This window comes from Triplophysa rosa, linkage group LG17 (assembly GCF_024868665.1).
Source record: "Triplophysa rosa linkage group LG17, Trosa_1v2, whole genome shotgun sequence".
Taxonomy (NCBI): domain Eukaryota; kingdom Metazoa; phylum Chordata; class Actinopteri; order Cypriniformes; family Nemacheilidae; genus Triplophysa; species Triplophysa rosa.
This window is the reverse complement of record NC_079906.1, coordinates 3,642,734-3,662,895: the sequence shown is the minus strand read 5'-3', so window position 1 is coordinate 3,662,895 and position 20,162 is coordinate 3,642,734. Positions and strand designations below refer to the sequence as shown.

Here is a 20,162-nt window from a genome sequence, read left to right as displayed (position 1 = left end):
GCAGAGGCCGGCTTTGTATATAAGGACCCTTTACTGTTCCAGAATGACAATGACCCTGTGCTTACTCTGCTGTGGAAAAAACCCATTGAACAGCTTTAGGATGAATTGAAACGCTGTAAGAACCCGACTTTACTGATGCTCTTGTATCTAAAAGGTAGCACATCTATACATGCAACACCACACAAAATGCCTTTGACGGTGTATTGTAGCATAGATAGGTGGCCAAAATACTTTAGGTCATGTAGTGTGGAATAGATAGATCACAGATCCATGCTACTTAAACTTGTGAAAAGACCCTCTCCCTGACAGTCCAAAAGATGCTTAAAATACACACTGTGACCAATCTGCAACAGGGCTGTTTGTCCCCAATAAGAGTCAAGGGTTGCTTATGCCTTCGGAAATGAACTTTCTTAAACTCACTTCACAAACGCGCTGAAACTGCAAAGTGGGCTCCGTTCTGTTCTATAAAGAGGCCTGGGGAAAGGAAGTGAGCCGTGCGAGAGAGATGAGCCGAGGCGAGGCAGAACGAGGCAGCCGCTATCTCTAGCAGTGGGGAGGGAGATCATTTCATGGTAATTTGGACGAGTCCTGAAGGGTTTTTCTAATTTTCTGCACAAGCTCACAGGAGTAGGTGATGCAGCAGCTCGGGCTCAACGTTGATTCAGTCATGTTCCACTTATTTAGTCATTCACTTAACTCACTCACTTGCAAACGTCCTAAGTAGTTTATCATGCCAGGAGCGACAACTGTTAGCAGCGACTCGCACGCGTGTTATGAAAGCCGCTGCATATGTCGTGCTCTGGAATGTGGTTGACTTTTAACCACACCAATGTCAACAAATGTCATATTATACTATATTATAAGAAGTGTAATTCCGCAGGTTTTCTCTGATCAGTTAACCATATTACGGATCTTAAAATGTGCAGGCTTTTACAAAGGGAAGAGAAACCAAATCTACCCAAATCTTTTTTAACGTCACATGCTGTGTGTTCCTTCAGGTAGATTTTGTCACTTGGTAGAAGCTGTTCACATCAGGTACGTAGATGCTAACATTGAGAAGTCATGGACCTCATTCTTGAAAATGTGCAAAATGAGTTGTATTTCTGGCATTTTTTTATCAACAGCACCTAGAAAACTCATCTGGGTTTTAAGGCACAGTGGGAAAAAAAGTCAAGCACTAAATCACTCAAGCCATACCGCTTGCAGTTATATTGTACATTTTTTGCTAATGTTAAGAATATGATGAGTTGATGAGTGCCAAAGTTTTGAAAACTCACAATCTTGATTTTTTGCCCCTATTGTTTTTTGTACTTTCTATGTTGTATGGTAGGGCTAGTCAACTTCGGTTATGGAGGCGCAGTGTTCTGCTAAACATGTCTTTGGCCAAAACCTCCTGAATCTCACAAAAAATCTCCCACCAAAAAAACAACCTTGACCAAACCATAAACAAAAACGGTACAGAATTATAAAAGCTTTGCCGAGCCTCAGGTCTGTATACAAACTGAATGGCAGGATCATAGACTCATTAGGATTTGGTCATCATGGAACTAGTGTAGCTATGCCATCACTGGACCCATCCTCCTTTAGTGCATTTACTGTCAAACAACAAACTCCTCTTTCTGACCATAACCAAACTAATATATTTATTAAAACACAGACTAATCACACGCTAAAACAAAACACACTGCAAACCTGTAAAATGCGTCACATCCGGCAGACATGCAGATGGGCTTAAGGCAGCACCGACATATTTATTCAAGCCCTTAAGTCTAAAGAACTGAAAAATCGAATCACTACATTTATTAAAGGGATAATTCAGTGAAAAATAAAAATTCTGTAATCATTTATTCACCTTCGAGTTGTTCCAAATCTGTATGAAATTCTTTATTCTGATGAACACAGAGAAATATATTTGGAAGAATGCTTATAACCAAACAGTTCTTGGACCCCATTGACTACCATAGTAGGAAAATTAAGTTTAAATTTAATATAACATAATAATTTAAAAAATAAGATATTTTGAAGAATGAAGGACAGCAAACAGTTCTGTGGCACTTTTGACTCAATTGTTATTTTTCCTACTATGGTAGTCAATGGGGTCCAAGAGCTGTTTGGCTACAAGCATTCGTCCTAATGTCTTTCTCTGTGTTCAACCAAACACGGAAATTTATACAGGTTTGGAACAACTAGAGAGTGAATAATTCTTGAAAGAATTTTACTTTTTGGGTGAACTATCCTTTTAATAAAACATTTGGAACAACTAAAGATGACATCAAGTTAGCAATACAAATGAAATCAATCAAAACCTTTCAAAAAGCAACATGTAAAACTGACTTAAAAAAGAAAGGAAACAATATTTTACAAAATTACAAAAACAACAAATATTATAAAAAACATGAAAAGATTAAAAGTGGTTTAACTCAGAATGCAAAACATTAAGAAAACAAATCAGATAATTATCCAACCTGAAACATAAAGAGCCTAACAACACAAAACTAAGAGAAAAAATATATTAAATTTATATTAAAAGAATATAAAGAAACAATGAAAAAGCAACAACTTCTGACCAATAGCTTAGATGAGACAGAACAATCAATAAGACAGAATCAGTTCTGGGATATGTGGAATAATCTGAGCATAACAAAACCACAAGATTTACCAGACATTTGGACAAACCATTTTGAAAACCTATATAAAGAAATTCCACCAAATTATAATCAAATCAAACTAAATCTACAAACTTATGAAAATACAATTAGAAATAAGAAATTATGAATTGACCAAAAAGCTCAAACACCTAAAATGTAAAAAATCTGGTGCACGATAACATTTTAGGTGAAATGCTAAAGACGGCATGCGGCTGTGCTCCTATTATTTAACCTCGTACTTCATTCAGACCACTTTCCTGACATCTGGAGCCAAGGACTTTTTACACAAGAGTGGAAATAAATTAAACCCTAGTAATTTTAGTAGTAATTTTGAAATGATTTTGCCGTATTTTAAATAACAGAATTATAAACCTTCTGAATGAACACAATGTCCTGAGCCCAAGTCAGATAGGCTTTCTTTCAGATCATACAACTACAGACCACATCCACACCATAAACCTCAAAAAGACCAGCATTATAGTCAGGAACACACAATGCAATACTTACCTCGGCCTGATCATCACCGCCTATCAGGGAGTTTCAGCATGGCAATGAATGCGCTCAAAGCTAAAGCTCGAAGAGCTCTGCATGCCATTAAGAAACATTCAAAATATTAAACTATTAAAATATGGCGTAAATCAGAGCTCCTAGGTGGACAAACATCCCACAGAAACCCTGTTCAGAATTTTGCAAAATATTGATATTAATATAGACGGATACAATCTGAATTTCTTAAAAGCAACCTGTGTGTGTATTTTCTGAAGATGATGAAATTCTGACTTGAGAGTAACGACATACATATTGTGTTGTATTTAACTTCTTATTTCCTTATCCTTATTCTTTATTATTTCCTATATTTAGTACAGATTCTATTCATTTCTTTCTCACCATATTCTACATTCTGTTGAATGCTGCATTTGTATTGTCTTCACAAGTAGATTCTTCTTAATGTCACAAGACAATGTTGTGAAGCAGTCAAGCAATTTTTCACTGTCTGTGCTGGTATATAACACCTGATGAATGTCTTTCTAGTCAGACGAAATTAGAATGAGCGATGAAACTCTAGACAGAGTTCTATTCAGAGTTAGAATGGGCAATTTTTAAAGGTCTTTGTCTTTGGTGTGTTATAAGTTGCCCATGTATGTATTAGACACACGTAAAATTGCAAAAACTAAAGTGTCGCAACAAAAGATGCATTCTATCTAAAAGCGAATGCTCACCCAGACCTGCCTGAAACGCCTCGTGTAACCACACCCCTACAAATCTACGTCAGTTCGTGGTATGATTTGACTAAGACCGCCCAAATGTATATGCAAGTACGGTAGGTGTACCTGTCAGTACAATTGCTTTGGAACCTGATGTTCAAATATGGTAAGAGGCGTTACATTTCCCTCACACGCTTGCAGTATTCGACCAATCACTACGCACTGGTGAACTGGCCAATCATAGCACACCTCGCTTTTCAGTGCCATGAGCTTTGTAAAAAATCTGCGCGTTTCAGAGAGGCGGGGCAAAGAGGAGATACAAACAAGCACGGTATGTGGAAAATACAGCGTTTTTGAACCTTAAAACATGTATACACATTGCATTACATCTAAAACAAACAATAATATTCGTTTTAGCCGTGTCATATGACCTCTTTAAAACAACTATGTTTTTCTCTTCCTGAATAAACTTTGCTCATTTTATTATATCATCACTTCATCTCCTGCCTGCTGTTTTCCCCCTTCATCTCTGATAGTAGACATCCAAGTCTGAAGGATAGTTAGATCCAGGGGCGTAATTTCCACTGGGGACAAGGGGGACATGTCCCCTCCACTTTTCAAAATCCCGTTCGTGTCCCCCCACTTTTAAATTTGTTTTTGATTTTTAACCGCACGCCGTCATCCGGCTCGTCTCCGTTTCTCACTCAATAATCGCATTTCCCCCTTCATAAACAACTTTTGCTACACAATAAAAACACTGTGTGGTTTCGTGGATTAATCAATTTAAACAATCAAAAACGATGCAAAACATAGGTATTTTGATTTTGTGAGAGTGAATTCCCTATGGAGAAAATCACTTGCTGCCCTCCATCCGCACTTCACTCACTTCATGTATCTTGTATCACCATAGTGCCTAAACATGTAAATGCAGGAACTGGGATTCAAATAAAAAAAAATTCCCCCATTTTGTGCCCCCCCACTTCTCAAACCAAAGTTACACCCTTGGTTAGATCTATCAATGTCGGCATATGAAGAATGTGGAAAACACTATACGGTATCATTTTGGATCAATAACAAGTATAATATCAGATCGACCTATATACATAAAATATTCCTAAAATTTTGAATACACTTAAAATCAAGTCCCTCAGGTTCCCTACAACATAAAGCTTTTCAAACACAAGAACTAAACCCAGAAAAGCGTCCACTGAGCCAGCTTGTTACAAGACTAACACTGACTGACAGATCTCATCCATCCCTTACTGCCATAGTAGGAAAAATAAATACTATAAGAGTCAATGGGACATGAGACTGACGGTGAGTAGATGATGACAGAATTTAAATTTTTTGGCGAACTATCCCTTTAACACATGGTAATGTTCACAAATGTTCAAAATCTATTAGGCTCTAGCCTACTCGTTACTTAAGTTACGTTATGTTTGTAAATGTATTTTATGTTTAGACAATTTTGTAATATTTTTAGTCATGCAAATAAAACAATTTGAATTTAAATGAAATTGAATCGATCTTTGTTATTGTATCAAACATGACGTTGAACTTTACTGCGCAAATCTGTCCGCTTGCGCCTTTTTTAAATCCCCAAAACAAAACAAAAGGACGAAAAACAACAAAACGGCCCTTGGTTTTGATTGAAGAGGCTGGTGAAGTTTAAGGAGCAAACATGGAACGTCACAGACGATCTGCAGACTATTTTAGGGTGTTTAACGAGATGAGGTTAGAAGGAGAGCACACTGATTTTAAAATTAGAGTTAATCAAGCGGAACTGAAAGTGCACAAAATCGTCCTTTATCAAGTCATCCCATTTTTTAGGTAAGGACACATAGGCAGTTAACAACTTGTTGATTTCTTCTAGGCTACTTATTTTATTTTTATTTTCACATTTTTGCATGGTTGCTAAGCAGCTTTGGGCCTACATTATATTCTTTTGGTGTAGTCTACATTGACGAAAGTGTTGAAAGTTGTTATGGGGTTGTTATATTCAATATGGGGTTGTTATATTCCTAGTAGCCTAAGTGTAATAAGTGCTGTGTGTGTTAAATTGTTTATTGAATGCGTATTAATGGCACTGTAAAATAAGGTGACCAGACGTCCCCGTTTTCAGGGGACAGTCCCGGTTTTTGTTGTTCTGCCCCCGTTCTACAGCACGTCCATAACGACCAAAAATACGCTGAAAAGCCCGATCCTGCGGAACAGAGCAATCATGTAGTGATTATTTACACCAGCAGAGGGGGGTGTAAGCTACATTAATTACCTGGTCGCGCGCCGCTGCTTTAGCCATGAAGAAATTAAGACGTGACACGAGTGTCTTGACATGATTGTGAAGGTCCATTTCCAAAAGCACAAACATAAAAAGATCTTTTAAAAATTTAAATTACTGGTTATTATGACTTTGTATACAGTTTGTGAAAATGAAAATATTAAATACAATTAGAACATGTTAAAATGGTAACTACGGGATTATTTGTCGTAAGATATTTTTTATATTTTTGTTATACTTTTTGTGGCGTTAATGGATTTTGTCTTAATGCATGCAATACCGTTGTTATCATTTGCAATGGTTATTATTCACTATTTTCATAGTGGACTGTTTTCCCATGAAGTTTTGGTAAACTTTTTTAAAACCAGTTATGGTTTGATCTGCAAACAATAGTATAGGCTATTATTGTAATTAATTGCAATTGTACAAAAACTTCTAATAATTATAAGTGCGACAATAAAAAGACATTCAAAAATGTTTTGTCTCTGTTTTGAATTCACTAATTATAAATGATATTTAAATTATATTTTGACCATTTAACTAGGTCAAAATGGTCACCTGTTAACCTTACCTGTAAAAATGATTGTCTGTAAGATTATATTCACTTTCTAAATACAGAATCTGACAAATGCATCAGATTTGATGGAATCTAAAAAACACATACATAAGTAGTTGATGTAAAGAAAATGTATGAAAAACACTTTATGGTACAGTATAATTCAAGACATTTAGTCAGTGTTATGATATTTTTATTTATCAATAACAAGGTTTCTTTTCTCCTCATAGGACGCTTCTCTCTGACAAATGGGACAGCGATATCTATGATGTCCAGGATGTGTCTCTACACATCATGTCTCACATCGTTGAATGCGCTTACACAGGATCCGTTTACATTACCAAAGAAAACGTGGCAGAGCTTCTTGTTGCGGCTGATCGTTTTTTAATGTCATATTTGGTAAATGGCTGTTGTCATTTCTTGGAGTCACAATTAGACCCTGAAGGCGCCATTGACATATTTACGTTGACGCAGAATTTCCAGTCCTGCTCAAAGCTCCATACTAAAGCTAAGCTATACATCTTAAAGCACTTTGAAGATGTTCTGCGTTTATCTAAAGAGTTCCTGGAGCTCTCGCCTGAACATCTTGTGGAGTTTTTTGGTCGTGATGAGCTGAGCGTTAAACAGGAGGAAATGGTTTTTGAAGCCATCCTCTGCTGGATTCATCTTGCACCCGAAGAGAGGAAAAGGCACATGGCCACACTTCTGCCAAAGGTAAGACTTTTACATGTTCACACATTTACCGCTGTTACGAGCATCCTTAGTGCTGTTAATCATTCGACTCTTGTGCTGCAGGTTCGATTGGGATTGGTGGCAACAGACTACTTCACTGAGAAGATAAAGATCAATCCTCTGGTGATGGAGAACGAGTCCTGCACATCTTTTGTCTCCAATGCAACAGAGGCATTGCTTGGCTGCAGCATTCCTGAACCTTCCACCCTAGTCCTCAGGAAACAACTGACACGCCCACGTTTTCCCCCAGCAATCCTATTGGCCATCGGAGGGTGGAGTGGCAGCAGTCCAACCAGTGGGATTGAGAGTTTTGATATACGAGTAAACCGCTGGGAGGATGTTAATCAAGAGAATGGGAGACCCAGAGCCTATCATGGTACGGTGGTCCTGGACGGCTCCATCTATTGCATTGGCGGCTTTGACAGTATCAGTTATTTTAACAGTGTGTGGAAATTTAATCCCATCACTCAAATTTGGCATGAGGTGAGATTTGCCTCGTTCCACGCATAAAACGTATTAAAAAAAAACATACACTGACAAAATGTGTTGGGTTGTAGGTGGCCAACATGTTTGAGCAAAGATGCTACGTTAGTGTTGCTGTTCTGGACGGCCTCATTTACGCTATAGGTGGACATGATGGACACACACGGCTAAACACTGCAGAGCGCTTCGACCCACCGAGAAACCAGTGGACACGCATTGCATCCATGGTTGAATTCAGGAGTGACGCTAGCGCCACCACACTGCACGGCAAGGTAACTACATTCGCAATGACGCACTTTGTCCGAGATGTGGCTGGTTGCTAGGGCGTTTTCAAAGATGCTGTGGGTGGTAGTTTCTTATTGGATTAAGTCAAAAGATCCCATTATAAAATGAAATTCTGCTATATGGCTCAGGACCCTGAGTTGATGGGATGTTTTGTACACTTTATTGCCTGCTTGCTTAGAAAAGTAATAGTCACCTCTCCTTAACAAGCTGCATGATTAGAGGCATCATATGTGGTAGAACATAGAACAAACTGCTAATGACTTTTAATTAACATTTGGAATGGATTTTTATTGTTTTAATCATACAAAACAAACAGGGAAAGTCAAACAGTATAAGTGTGTATTTTGGGGGTATATGCTGGACTATAGTTTGTGTATCATGTTTGTGTGGAAGGTGTATATCTGTGGTGGTTTCTCTGGAGACTTATGTCTCTTGACAGCGGAGAGCTATAATCCACAGACAAACCAATGGAGTCTCATTGCGCCCATGATGAACCCCCGCAGTGGTCTCGGTGTCATTGCCTATGGAGATCTAATATATGCTGTGAGTATCACACGTAGCGACATATAGAAACACTCACATTTAGTACTATTTATAGACTCTAAGCAGAAAGATATGATGGCTACATTACAGTAATCAACATGAATATCTGCAGGTGGGTGGATTTGATGGCAACACGCATTTGCGGACTGTAGAGGCTTATAACCCTCGAACCAACCGCTGGCGTGATGTGGAGGCTATGATCCATCAGCGCAGTAACTTTGGAATTGAGGTGAGAAGTTTGACTGGATCTCTGCTGTGTTTCTACACATGAACTCAGATGTTCTCATTGACTTGAGCTGGACTGTTACCTGAATCTCCAGGTGCTGGATGTTCGGATGTTTGTTGTCGGGGGCTTTAATGGATCAAGCACCTATAGGAGCGTTGAGTGTTACGACAAGCAAACAAGTAGATGGTAACATGCACAAACACCAGATGTTGACACTCATTCAAATTAGACTGAATGGCGTGAAGTCTCAAGTAACAAACACCTATTAAAAAAGTAACTATTGTAATTTTATATTGACTGTTCATGTCAGGAAAATATGTATACACCTAGATGACAGAAATGTATGTTTTTTTGTGTGTGCACACAGGAATGAGATGAGGGACATGGTCACGAGGCGCAGTGCTCTGAGCCTTTGTGTATTATCTGGATTACCTGAAGTCACACAGTACGCAGCCGATCGGGACTAAAGAAAAAATATTTGGCAGTGAATGATCGCAGAGGGGTCATCGGACAGACCCTGGATATGTAAATACATAATAAATAAAAACAATGTTAAATGCATTTAAAAATGAACATAGTTTTTAAATGTTTAATGTACAGATAGGAATGCTGTCATGGGAGGATCAGCAAATGGTTGTAGGTTTAAACTCTGCTGTTAAAGTGCATTAACTGTGAAACATTTCCAGATGCTCAACGAGTCAAAGCAATGTACAAGATGAAATGTACGAAATACAAGCAAGAAATAGGGTAAATGTACCTATTAAAGGGGTAGTTCACCTTCAAAATGAAAATTCTCTCATATTTACTCTCTTGTCATTTCAAACCTGTATGACTTTCTTATGCAGAACACAAAAGAAAATATTTTGAAAAATGTTGGTAACAGAAAACCGTCGGTCCCCATTGACTTGCATTGGTTTTGTGTCCATACAATAGAAGTCAATGGGGACCAACGGTTTTTGGTTACCAGCATTTTTCAGAATATCTTCTTTTGTATTTGTTTTGCAGAAGAAAGAAAATCACACAGGTTTAAAATGACAACAAGGTGAGTAAATGATGACAGAATTTTCATTTTGAAGGTAAACTATTCCTTAAGCTCACCTACCCTTTAAACACACTACCATCTTTAAGCTCACATTATAAAAAGATTTAAAATCTTGTCTTATCCAATTGATGTGTTTGTTACTGCATACCTTCTGTAATTTTAAATCAGTCAGACCATTACACACTCAGATATGGATACATGTGTTCACACTGTCTGGAGCCCATTCTGAAAGCTGTCTGAAAACTTTGACCAAAGGAGTAGCTCTTTAAAGGGATAGTTCACCCAAAAAGTAAAATTCTGTTATGAATTACTCACTCTCTAGTTGTTCCAAACTTGTATGAATTTATTTGTTTGGTTGAACACAGAGAAAGATATTTGGACGAATGCTTGTAACCAAACAGTTCTTGCACCCCATTGACTAGTGGGAAAAATGACAATTGAGTCAAAAGTGCCCCAGAACTGTTTGCTGTCGTACGTTCTTCAAAATATCTTATTTTGTGTTCAACAGAACAATATATGTGACCCTGGATCACAAAACCAGTCTTAAGTAGCAACGGAACATTTTTAGTAAAAGACAAAAATACATTGAGTGGGTCAAAATTATCGATTTTTCTTTTATGCCAAAAATCATTAGGATATTAAGTATAGATCATGTTCCATGAAGATATTTTGTAAATTTCCTACCTTAAATGTATAAAAACTTTATTTTTGTGAGTGAATGGTCTGCCACAGTGCCCCTTGATTAACAACTTCAAAGGCAATTTTCTCAATATTTAGATTTTTTGCACTCTCAGATTCCTGAGTTTTAAACGGTTGTATCTCAGTCAGATATTGTCCTATTCTAACAACTCATATATCTATAGAAATCCTATTTATTTAGCTTTCAGATTATGTAAAAATCTCAATTTCGAAAAATTGACCCATAAGACTGGTTTTGTTGTCCAGGGTCACATATAAGTATATTTAAATATTTTTTTCCTACTATGGTAGTCAGTCTGACTGTTTGGTTACAAGCATTCTTCCAAATATCTTTCGTCTTTGTGTTCATCAGAACAAAAAAAATCAGATTTGGAACAACTTGAAAGTGAAGTGAAAGTGAAGGTGAGTAAATGATGACAGAATTTGTATTTTTTGGGTGAACTATCCCTTTAAATGTGCAATTTGTACATGTTTTGACTTCTGTTTAGGGTAAGTATCACTGCTTATTGCAAAATTAGGAGATTCATGTTTAAACTTTTGCTTATTATAACCTGGAACTTGGATGTGGGAAATAATTACAAATAAATCTAAAGATTGTTTTAGATGCTACAGAACATATTTTGCTCACTAGCAGGATTGCGTGCTACACTTATATAATGTATTACTTCAGACGTGTTACTGGCTCGTTTTTAAAAATACATAATATTATAAATTTACACTTTGATGACATCTGTGGTTTTATACTGCTGACATTTTTTAAGATTTTATATATTATTGTAAGGTGAGCTTGTGGGTGCACTACTATAAAAGTCAACATGAAAAGTATAATTCCATAAATATTTTCAATATTAGTTGTTCATATTATTAAATATGTGACCTAGATTATTTATTTTCCAAAATCTTGTCCTTAAAACCCATTAAAGGGATAGTTAACCCAAAAATGACAATTCTGTCATCATTTATTTACCCTCAGATTGTTCCAAACCTGTATACATTTCTTTGATCTAATGTACACAAAGGAAGATATTTGTAAGAATGTCAGTAACCAAACAGATCTCATGCCCAATTGACTCCCATGGTATTTATTTTCCCTACTATAGCAGTAAATGGGGGATGATATCTGTTTGGTTACTGACATTCTTCCAAATATCTTCCTTTGTGCTCAAAAGAACAAAGAAATGTATACAGATTCAGTACAATCTGAGGGCGAGTAAATAAAGACAGAATTTTCATTTTTGGGTGAACTGTTTCTTTAGCACAAGCCAGAATGTTTTGCTTTTAATGATGTATATCCTAATTAATATGCTTTTGTCATTTAAAATATAATGTAATATTATTGTATGAGAGATTTTGGTGAGCTTAATAGGTACATTTACCCTATTTTTGTGCATTTTAATTCAGAGAAATCCTATAAAGTATGTTGTCTCTCAAAAACAGGCGTCCTTTTTTGTCACATGCATTTTTCTGATGATCCATTTTATTCACAACTGGCGATAGAGGTGAAAGATATGGACTGCAGCTTTGGGGGTCTGCAGCCCCGGAGGTGTGTGGTGGTACTGCAGAGATTCAATAATAGCTGATACTGTTTATACATTATAATGTATTGAGTACATTTAAAAGATTGATATTAATGTTTTAATTATGGCTAGTTTATTCTGTTAAACTGTATATAAATATAAATGCTTTGTCACATGCTTACAGCTTTTATAACAATGTGACAGAAAGCTTATATGGCATTCTAACTTTGCATTTCTATATTGTCAAAGTGTATTTCACTGAGTTTATGCTACTCTATTCAAAACAAAAAGGCTAAAATTGGCAATGACCAGGGCAGTGGTTTACACAAAGAAATAAAATAATGTCGGTGAGGGCAGGTGTAGAAACTGATGGAGAGATTCAGTCCAGGTTGCAGTCACAGTTCCTACAGTAATTGGAGCATCATTACCACACTGCTATTTGTGGCTAAACTGTCTAAACAAAAAGTCCTCGGTCCAAATCTAATGTGATGGCTCCAGTACTATTACACATTGGAGGTGCCACCTAAAGCAGAAAAGGACCCCAAAAACAACACACATACAGTGATCTGCATCCACATTGGCATGTCTCCAAAAACGATTCCATTTAACACCAGAAAAACGGCATGTATAAGGATTTTGACTCTTTCTCTGGACTGTGAAATGATGTAACTTACTCTGGCCAGATGTGCTGAGCCATAGCCAAGAATGTTGAGAAAGGTTCATAATCTCCAAGGAGCATGACGTGATTCACAGGTGGAGAAATGTCTGAAATCAAAGATTCATACAAAAATAAATCTGTCACAATAGCTGAGCTAGAAATGATCTCAGACGTTTTCCTAGAATTCCATAAGAAAAAAGGGAAAGAAATATGAACATACATATACTGTAGGAGGTTCTTGTAAGCTCAACTGGTAAAGATGGGTACTACCAACACCAAGGTCATATGCACATGTATAGGTACGTGTGTCATAAAATACAATGTTAAAAGCATCCGCTGTATGTTTTGGAAGAATATGATGAAATACGTTTATTTGAGTTTTAAACTTTGGAAATCACAGTTTAGGATGGTTTGTGATATCTCATTAAAATAAAAAAACACGTGGAATTACGACTTTTAGAAACATCTGATAATCTTAACACCGTTTCATACCGCACGCGTAAGCAGAGCGTGAGACTAGGAGTAGCTTTTTGTTTTTCTTTTCCACCTCCTTTATTCCCTTTCTCCGGATTGATGATGAAAAAACACCTTGAAAAGAAAAAAAAAACATTATAAGTCTGTAAATTAAGCTACAACGTAATGAATCTCCCCTCCTAAGTCTCTTTACATACCTTTGCAGGAATTCAAGCACTGACGCCAGTTCAGTAGGGTAGTTAATTTTGGAGCAGTAATAACTGCAGAACATTAGGCAAACAGCAGAGATGAAAGAAGTGATGTCATCATTCACAATCTTGCGGTCCACAGCTAGCATGAATCGGACAGCAGCATAGCAGGAGGGTCCTGTAGATACATTTCAATGCAATATACATAAATTTATGAACGTAAGATTATTGTGTATTTACATATACAGTATGGCAAGAATATTATACAAATTGCAGTTTATTTAGTACTGCCCTGAAATAACCATTTCACAAAATAGATTTTAGAAATAATAGAAATAAACCAGTTCTAAAGTTTAGATTTGTGTAAACCGAGTTATTAATCTGTGTTGTGGAATATATGTAAAAACATATATTATGTGGAACAGTTTGTTCTGTGCAGAACTAATTAAAAATTGCAATTTGTATGATTTGTATCTTATTTCTTAAATTGATAGTTCACCAAAAATTAAAATTGTCTCAGCATTTACCCTGTATGACTTTCTTCTGCAGAACACAATTTTGAAGAATGTTGTTAATTGGCCCCCATTGACTTGTGTTGGTTTTGTGTCCATACAATAGAAATGAATGGGTGCCACTGCTGTTCGGTTACCAGCATTTTTTTATATCTTCTTTTGTGTTCTAGTTTAAAATGATAAGAGGGTGAGTAAATGATGACAGAATTTTCATTTGTGGGTGAACTATCACTTTAATCCCTATCATTTTGCATACTCTGCAAGGGGCATGTAAACTTATAAACTCAACTTTATAGTTAAACATTTAATCATTAAAGCTTTAGGGTTCTACTGTATATTAACAAAACGTTCACTTAGCACACACAATAATGCAAGGCGTCACAGGCAGGTTTTCTAACTCCACATCCTTTGCCAGGCTTGTCTCTTCTACATAATGGAGGAGCTCCTCTTTCTCATCAAAACAGGAGAGAGGTAGAAGAATCATGCCTTTCACATCCTCTGAGCAACCATTTCTGTACTCTTAAAACTTGTGGAGTAGCAACACGTGAATCTATTTTGTTTACGGTAAAAATGCACACTTGAACACTCACCGTGGTTTAAGGTGAAGTTTGTTATGTAAAACATGCTACCTAAGGATTTGCACTGATATCACACAGAACTGACAGCTAAACATTTAAACTACGTGAATAAATACACACTCTACTACGGTTTCAAACACAAATTATATTTCACAAACTGGGCAGGACATCTAGTGCTTGCGAGTTTTACTACATCCGCTGCCAGACATGTTTAAACAGTGTAGCCTACATGCTAACTTACTCGTATTTAAAACGATGCACTGCTTGATTCTATTTAGCAAAAGTACTTAACAAACATATATTTTACAGAGTATTTCCACGGATCAAGAGCTCTCACGCTTTAGGTCTTGCAAGTCTGCCTACATGCGCTGGCTAGTTAAATATGTTTATGCCCCGTGAAAACAGTGTACATTCTACTCGTGTTTAAAATCACACACTGCTAAAACCGTTAAATCCAACTTACCAAAATGCACAATGCCATACATATATACATATATACAGTATATATATATATATATATTCCACTGATTTGTAGTTCAGCTCCGACAGTGCTTCATCAGAATCGTCACTGTTGAAACGCGGGAACGCAAACTTACGTTACTGTGTGCTCCGCGCCGATGAGTATTCAACCAATCACATCCTTTGTTCACGAAGCCAAAGCGCAACGTATATCTTGATTGGATGATGCTTAACGGTTATGTTTTAAATGCTTGTTGAGTTGATTGCTTTACCATAAAATACATTCTTGAGTTCAGAGACAAAAAATTTGTTTCACACAATCTAAAAATGTAAAAGCACTGCTAATTACATAAAAACAATATTTAAATTATCAAAAGTGACAAATGTCAAGGTGAAATTTTTTGGGGGGCTTAGGCAGACAATTTAAGCTAAACAATGTATAGAAGTCATTATATTACAACTTTACACAGAAAAAGATGATTTTATAACACATATTAAAACTGGTTTAAGTGCACACTGCACAGGGGAGTCAGATATGTTTATGTAGCCTATTTGTAATAAGAATATTTTTAAGACGTTCTTTTTTTACGGCAAATAATACAGTGTACTGTAATGTTTTACTCCAATAAACCATATTTTCATATGTTTTTACCTGTTAAATGTACGGTCTTACGCCGTAAAACTAATTACAGCTTTCCACTGTAAATTCTACGGGTTTCGCATGTTTTATGAAATACGGTTTTATACTGTAGCATTTATACGGTATTTTACTGTTAAATCTACTGACATTTTTTACAGTGAACAGTATTAAAAGTAAATAATTTTGAACAGCTGGATAGGTATGTATGTCCAAAAACATTGGGATGAACTAAAATAATTTGCTTGTATACTGTATATACAGTATATGTATATACACGCAATTTGTGAATTTATTAATAGGTGCAGTAAAATAATCATTGGTAACGCTTTAGATTACGGCCCGCAATGTACTGCACAGTTAAACAGAATTTACAGAGTAACTAATTGTAACAATAATGTACGTCTACAGTACATATCTGTAGGTAAAGGGGAACAATATGCAAAGTTTGGAGAAGAAGTCAGAAAATTCAAGAAAACCTTTATACGTTAAGTATTTGAAAACTAAGGGGTAACTATTTTAATATTACATGGTATGCATGACCTGCAGTTTGCTATACATCAGTCTTAGCGTGAACACACACTACATTTTTGTAATCGCAATGTACCCATAAATAAGCTACTTTGGATATTAATTAAGTACGAGGTTCTTATTTTATTATTATAGCAAACACGAAATAAGGGGAAATTATGTGTTCAGTTTTTGTGCAAGCAAAACAGCAAGAATGAAGCACGCTGTCTGTCAATGTGACACTCTGTTTGTGTAGTCACAGAAATGGTAGTAATTATTTGTTTTTTTATGCCATCGACTTGATTATCTGAGTATTTGTAATATTGTTTAAATGAGTGTTATTATGTGTAATGGTGATGTGTAGTACTGTCCGGGGACAGTAGGGGGAGATGCTGCGTTGACTGTGGGGTTTAGGGTGAGTCGCGAAGAAGAGAGCATTATGAGCGCGACTCCACGATATAAAGCAGCACAACTGTGTCTCTCTTTGTTTATTTTCAAATAGGTGGGTGGAAATTTATCACCAAGGACATCAAACGTTAGCAAATATGTTGATTTCATGTGTATGTTGATGCATGAGGGTGATGTACATGTTTTGAGTCGAGTTAAACGGTTAAAAAGAGATCGGTTGTAAGTTTATGAAAATGGCGTTTTACTCGCACATGTGTGCGTCAGGCCTGCTACTGATGTGATAAAATATCCAAGGGAGAAGCCTTTTAAACACTGATGACCCAGACGAGTGTAATGTTTAGTGTGTTAATTGGGTTCATGTATGTTATAGTATATTTTGTTGGTGTTTAGATATTATTGTGTGTTTTATGACTGCCAATACGGTTTAAATGTTTATATAGATTTATATACAGTGGTTTGCGCAACTTTACAGTTATCTTTACATATCGGAGAGATTGGAAACTGGTGATGTCAGAGTCAAGATTTTGAGTGATGTAAAAGAAATATAATGGAGTATAAGAAAATGGAAGACTCTTACAAGAGTGAAGCAACACGTTATGTGTGTTGGGTTATGTGAGTCACGTGTAAGGTGACATGAGATGTGTAATTGTGTTATACAATTGTTGAATATTATTGTAATAAAATTATGAGAGCGACGCCACGATATAAAGCAGCACAACAAGTCTCTCTTTGTTTATTTTCAAACAGGAACTTTATTCACTGCAGCACCGCCAGTCTCACGGCGGGCGTTACATCAACTGTAAATTTGAGTTTTGACTTTAGGATTAACTTTTATTTGATTGATTTTAGGATTGTTGGTAACAAATCATTTCTTTTAATTATGAGTTTTTATGAATTATTTTAATGAGTTTTAATGTGTACGTACAAAGTCAATGTTGATATTTTGAGTTAATATGGCATGCAGTTCCCTCATAAATATTTTTTTAATTTTCCAACTCTTACCCATGTATTCCCCAAATTTTACATATTGTTCCCCTTTATCTACAGATATGTACTGTAGAGGTATATTATTGTTACAATTACTTATACGCTGTAAATCCTGTTTAATTATGCGATACATTGCGGGCCGTAATCTAAAGCGTTACCTAATCATTTTTTCATTCTGTGAAATGGTGACAGCATTTCCCGCAAATTCCAAATGAAAATATTATTTTTTATTTGCACTTATTAGCAGAAAATTTAAATGGGCAGACTGGTCAAAATAACAAAAAGAGTTTTGTGGATCTTAAAGGAACAATGCGGCGTTTTAGGAGGATCTATTGACGGAAATGCAATATAATATACAAAACTATTTCTTCAGAGGTGTATAAAGACCTTACATAATGAACCGTTATGTTTGTAATACCTTAGAATAAGATATTTATATCTACATGTTGTGTCGGTGTTGTGTCAAGGGAAGGTTACTTAATATAAATGCCTGCTGACAGAAATGTTTCTTTATTAATGCATTCTTTACACTGAACACACCCAGGAATGTCTTTTCAAACATTTAATCTAGATGTTTGGTTTTGTGAGAGATATTTAGATTGTGAAATGATTAAAGTCTGATTTGTTCCTAAAGTTGGTATGTCTGTGATTATTTAAACAATAGGTTCCATATCCCCTGCAGGTCATGTACCCCCACACATCAACTAAATAGGCTAAATATAAAGGAGATGTGTCATTTTAACTATAGGTGTTGTCAAGGGAAGATTACTTAATATAAATGCCTGCTGACAGAAATGTTTCTTTATTAATGCATTCTTTACACTGAACACACCCAGGAATGTCTTTTCAAACATTTAATCTAGATGTTTGGTTTTGTGTGAGATATTTAGATTGTGAACTGATTAAAGTCTGATTTGTGCCTAAAGTTGGTATGTCTGTGATTATTTAAACGATAGGTTCCATATCCCCTGCAGGTCATGTACCCCCACACATCAAGTAAATAGGCTAAATATAAAGTATATATCTCAGGTGCGGAACGCATGTGACCCGCGGATTAACTGAAAGTTTATTCATCATTGAGTAAAACAGTGAAATGCGCTCTCGCTCGCTCTCCAGTTTCAGGGTCTTAACGCGTCTCTGCTGTAAAGTCTTTATAATATTAACGCAGGTCCTAGCTCCTGCCTGACTTTTATCCTTTTTAAACTTAAAATCCACAAATCTTTTATTTTATGTAATACATAAGACATAGCTCTTTCTACAGTCTTTCTAATGCCCGCAAAATATCTTCCCTGTGTCAACATGAGAACGACATCTTTTTGTACTGTGGTGGCCACCGCCGCGTTTGGACTGAGCGATTCATGGCAAATCTATAATACAACGCTAGTGGCCGCTGTTAATCAATAACTGCGCCTTTAATGTGCATATGAATAAACTGAATGAACAACTAAGGTTGTTAAGCTGGCTCTTTAGTTAGTAATTAACCATCTTATATGAGCAGATCATTTGCAGATGATACTAGTAGTACTGGTTTCTGAATATACAGCTGTGAAACACATTAAGGGACTATTACAAAGACCACTTTCTGTTTTACTGAATTTACCTTTTATAGGTATGTGTTTATGTAAAGTGATTATCTTTGTTTTTTTCTGTGAACTACTAACAATATTTCGCCCAAATATCAAATAAAAATATTGTTTCTATTTGCATTTATTTGCAGAAAATGAAAACTGGAGAAACAGGTGAAAAAAGCAGATAACATTCTCTGTATTTTTACAGACCTCAAATACTGCAAAGAAAACAAGTTCATATTCACTTTTAAACAATACATACAATCATTTCTACTTGTATTTAGGAAAAGTTCAAAATGTATTGTTTAGGTCTCTTCATAAGAAATTCATGTTCTGCAGTGTAATGACTTTTTAGATAATTGAGATAATTGTGCTCAAAGTGGAGCAGTGTAAGTCATGTTTTAGCAATGCAAGAGTTAATACTTTTTAGGAATTATTGAGAAAGCAGATGTATGCATTTATGTGTCGGGGGTTAAAGGTTATTTTCAGGGGGCTGAGCCCCCTATCCCTTCCAATCCTAGTAACGCCCCTGATTCTTAGTCCCTTATTGGACAACTCTCCCGGAAAAGCACACCCACAGGTCATCCAGTGAGCGAAAGAGCACGCCCACGCGTCAACCAGCCAGCCTGAGGAAGAGCACGCACATTAATGGCGCTTCACTCAGCTGATGGAAGTTTAGCTGTGTTTGTTTGCTCTTTGCATTTCGGTGATGAATGTTAAATAAACGGTGGATATTACGTTGGATTTGTAGATCGTTTGAAACTGATAGATGGTGCTAAAAGATGCCAGACATGAACGGCACGCAGTAAATCAAACTAAGTCATATGTCTGTGTTTTGTTGGCCATCAGCGTGCACGTTCATAATGTAAACAACACAAACTATATAGTGCTTTATAGTGAATCAAATGTTATGCAGGGATAATACGATGATGTATTGTGTGCTCGTGCAGTAGTTCCGCCCCAACCCCC

At 36.2% G+C, this 20,162-nt stretch overlaps 1 protein-coding gene across 1 annotated transcript; it reads left to right on the top strand.

The window, feature by feature from the left end:
• The first annotated feature begins 5,151 nt into the window (after window positions 1-5,151).
• LOC130568272 (kelch-like protein 10) lies at window positions 5,152-11,685 on the top strand. Its single transcript, XM_057357020.1, has 8 exons — window positions 5,152-5,170; window positions 6,899-7,401; window positions 7,483-7,902; window positions 7,977-8,174; window positions 8,581-8,730; window positions 8,843-8,959; window positions 9,051-9,142; window positions 9,324-11,685. The coding sequence occupies exons 1-8, from the start codon at window positions 5,152-5,154 to the stop codon at window positions 9,421-9,423; spliced, it is 1,599 nt and encodes a 532-aa protein (XP_057213003.1). The 3' UTR covers window positions 9,424-11,685.
• The last annotated feature ends 8,477 nt before the right edge of the window (window positions 11,686-20,162 follow it).

Excerpts from the sequence above, each read along its gene's own strand:
- LOC130568272 (XM_057357020.1), top strand. Across the intron at positions 7,402-7,482 it reads TGGCCACACTTCTGCCAAAG|GTTCGATTGGGATTGGTGGC; the intron begins GTAAGACTTTTA and ends CTTGTGCTGCAG. Across the intron at positions 8,731-8,842 it reads ATGGAGATCTAATATATGCT|GTGGGTGGATTTGATGGCAA; the intron begins GTGAGTATCACA and ends GAATATCTGCAG.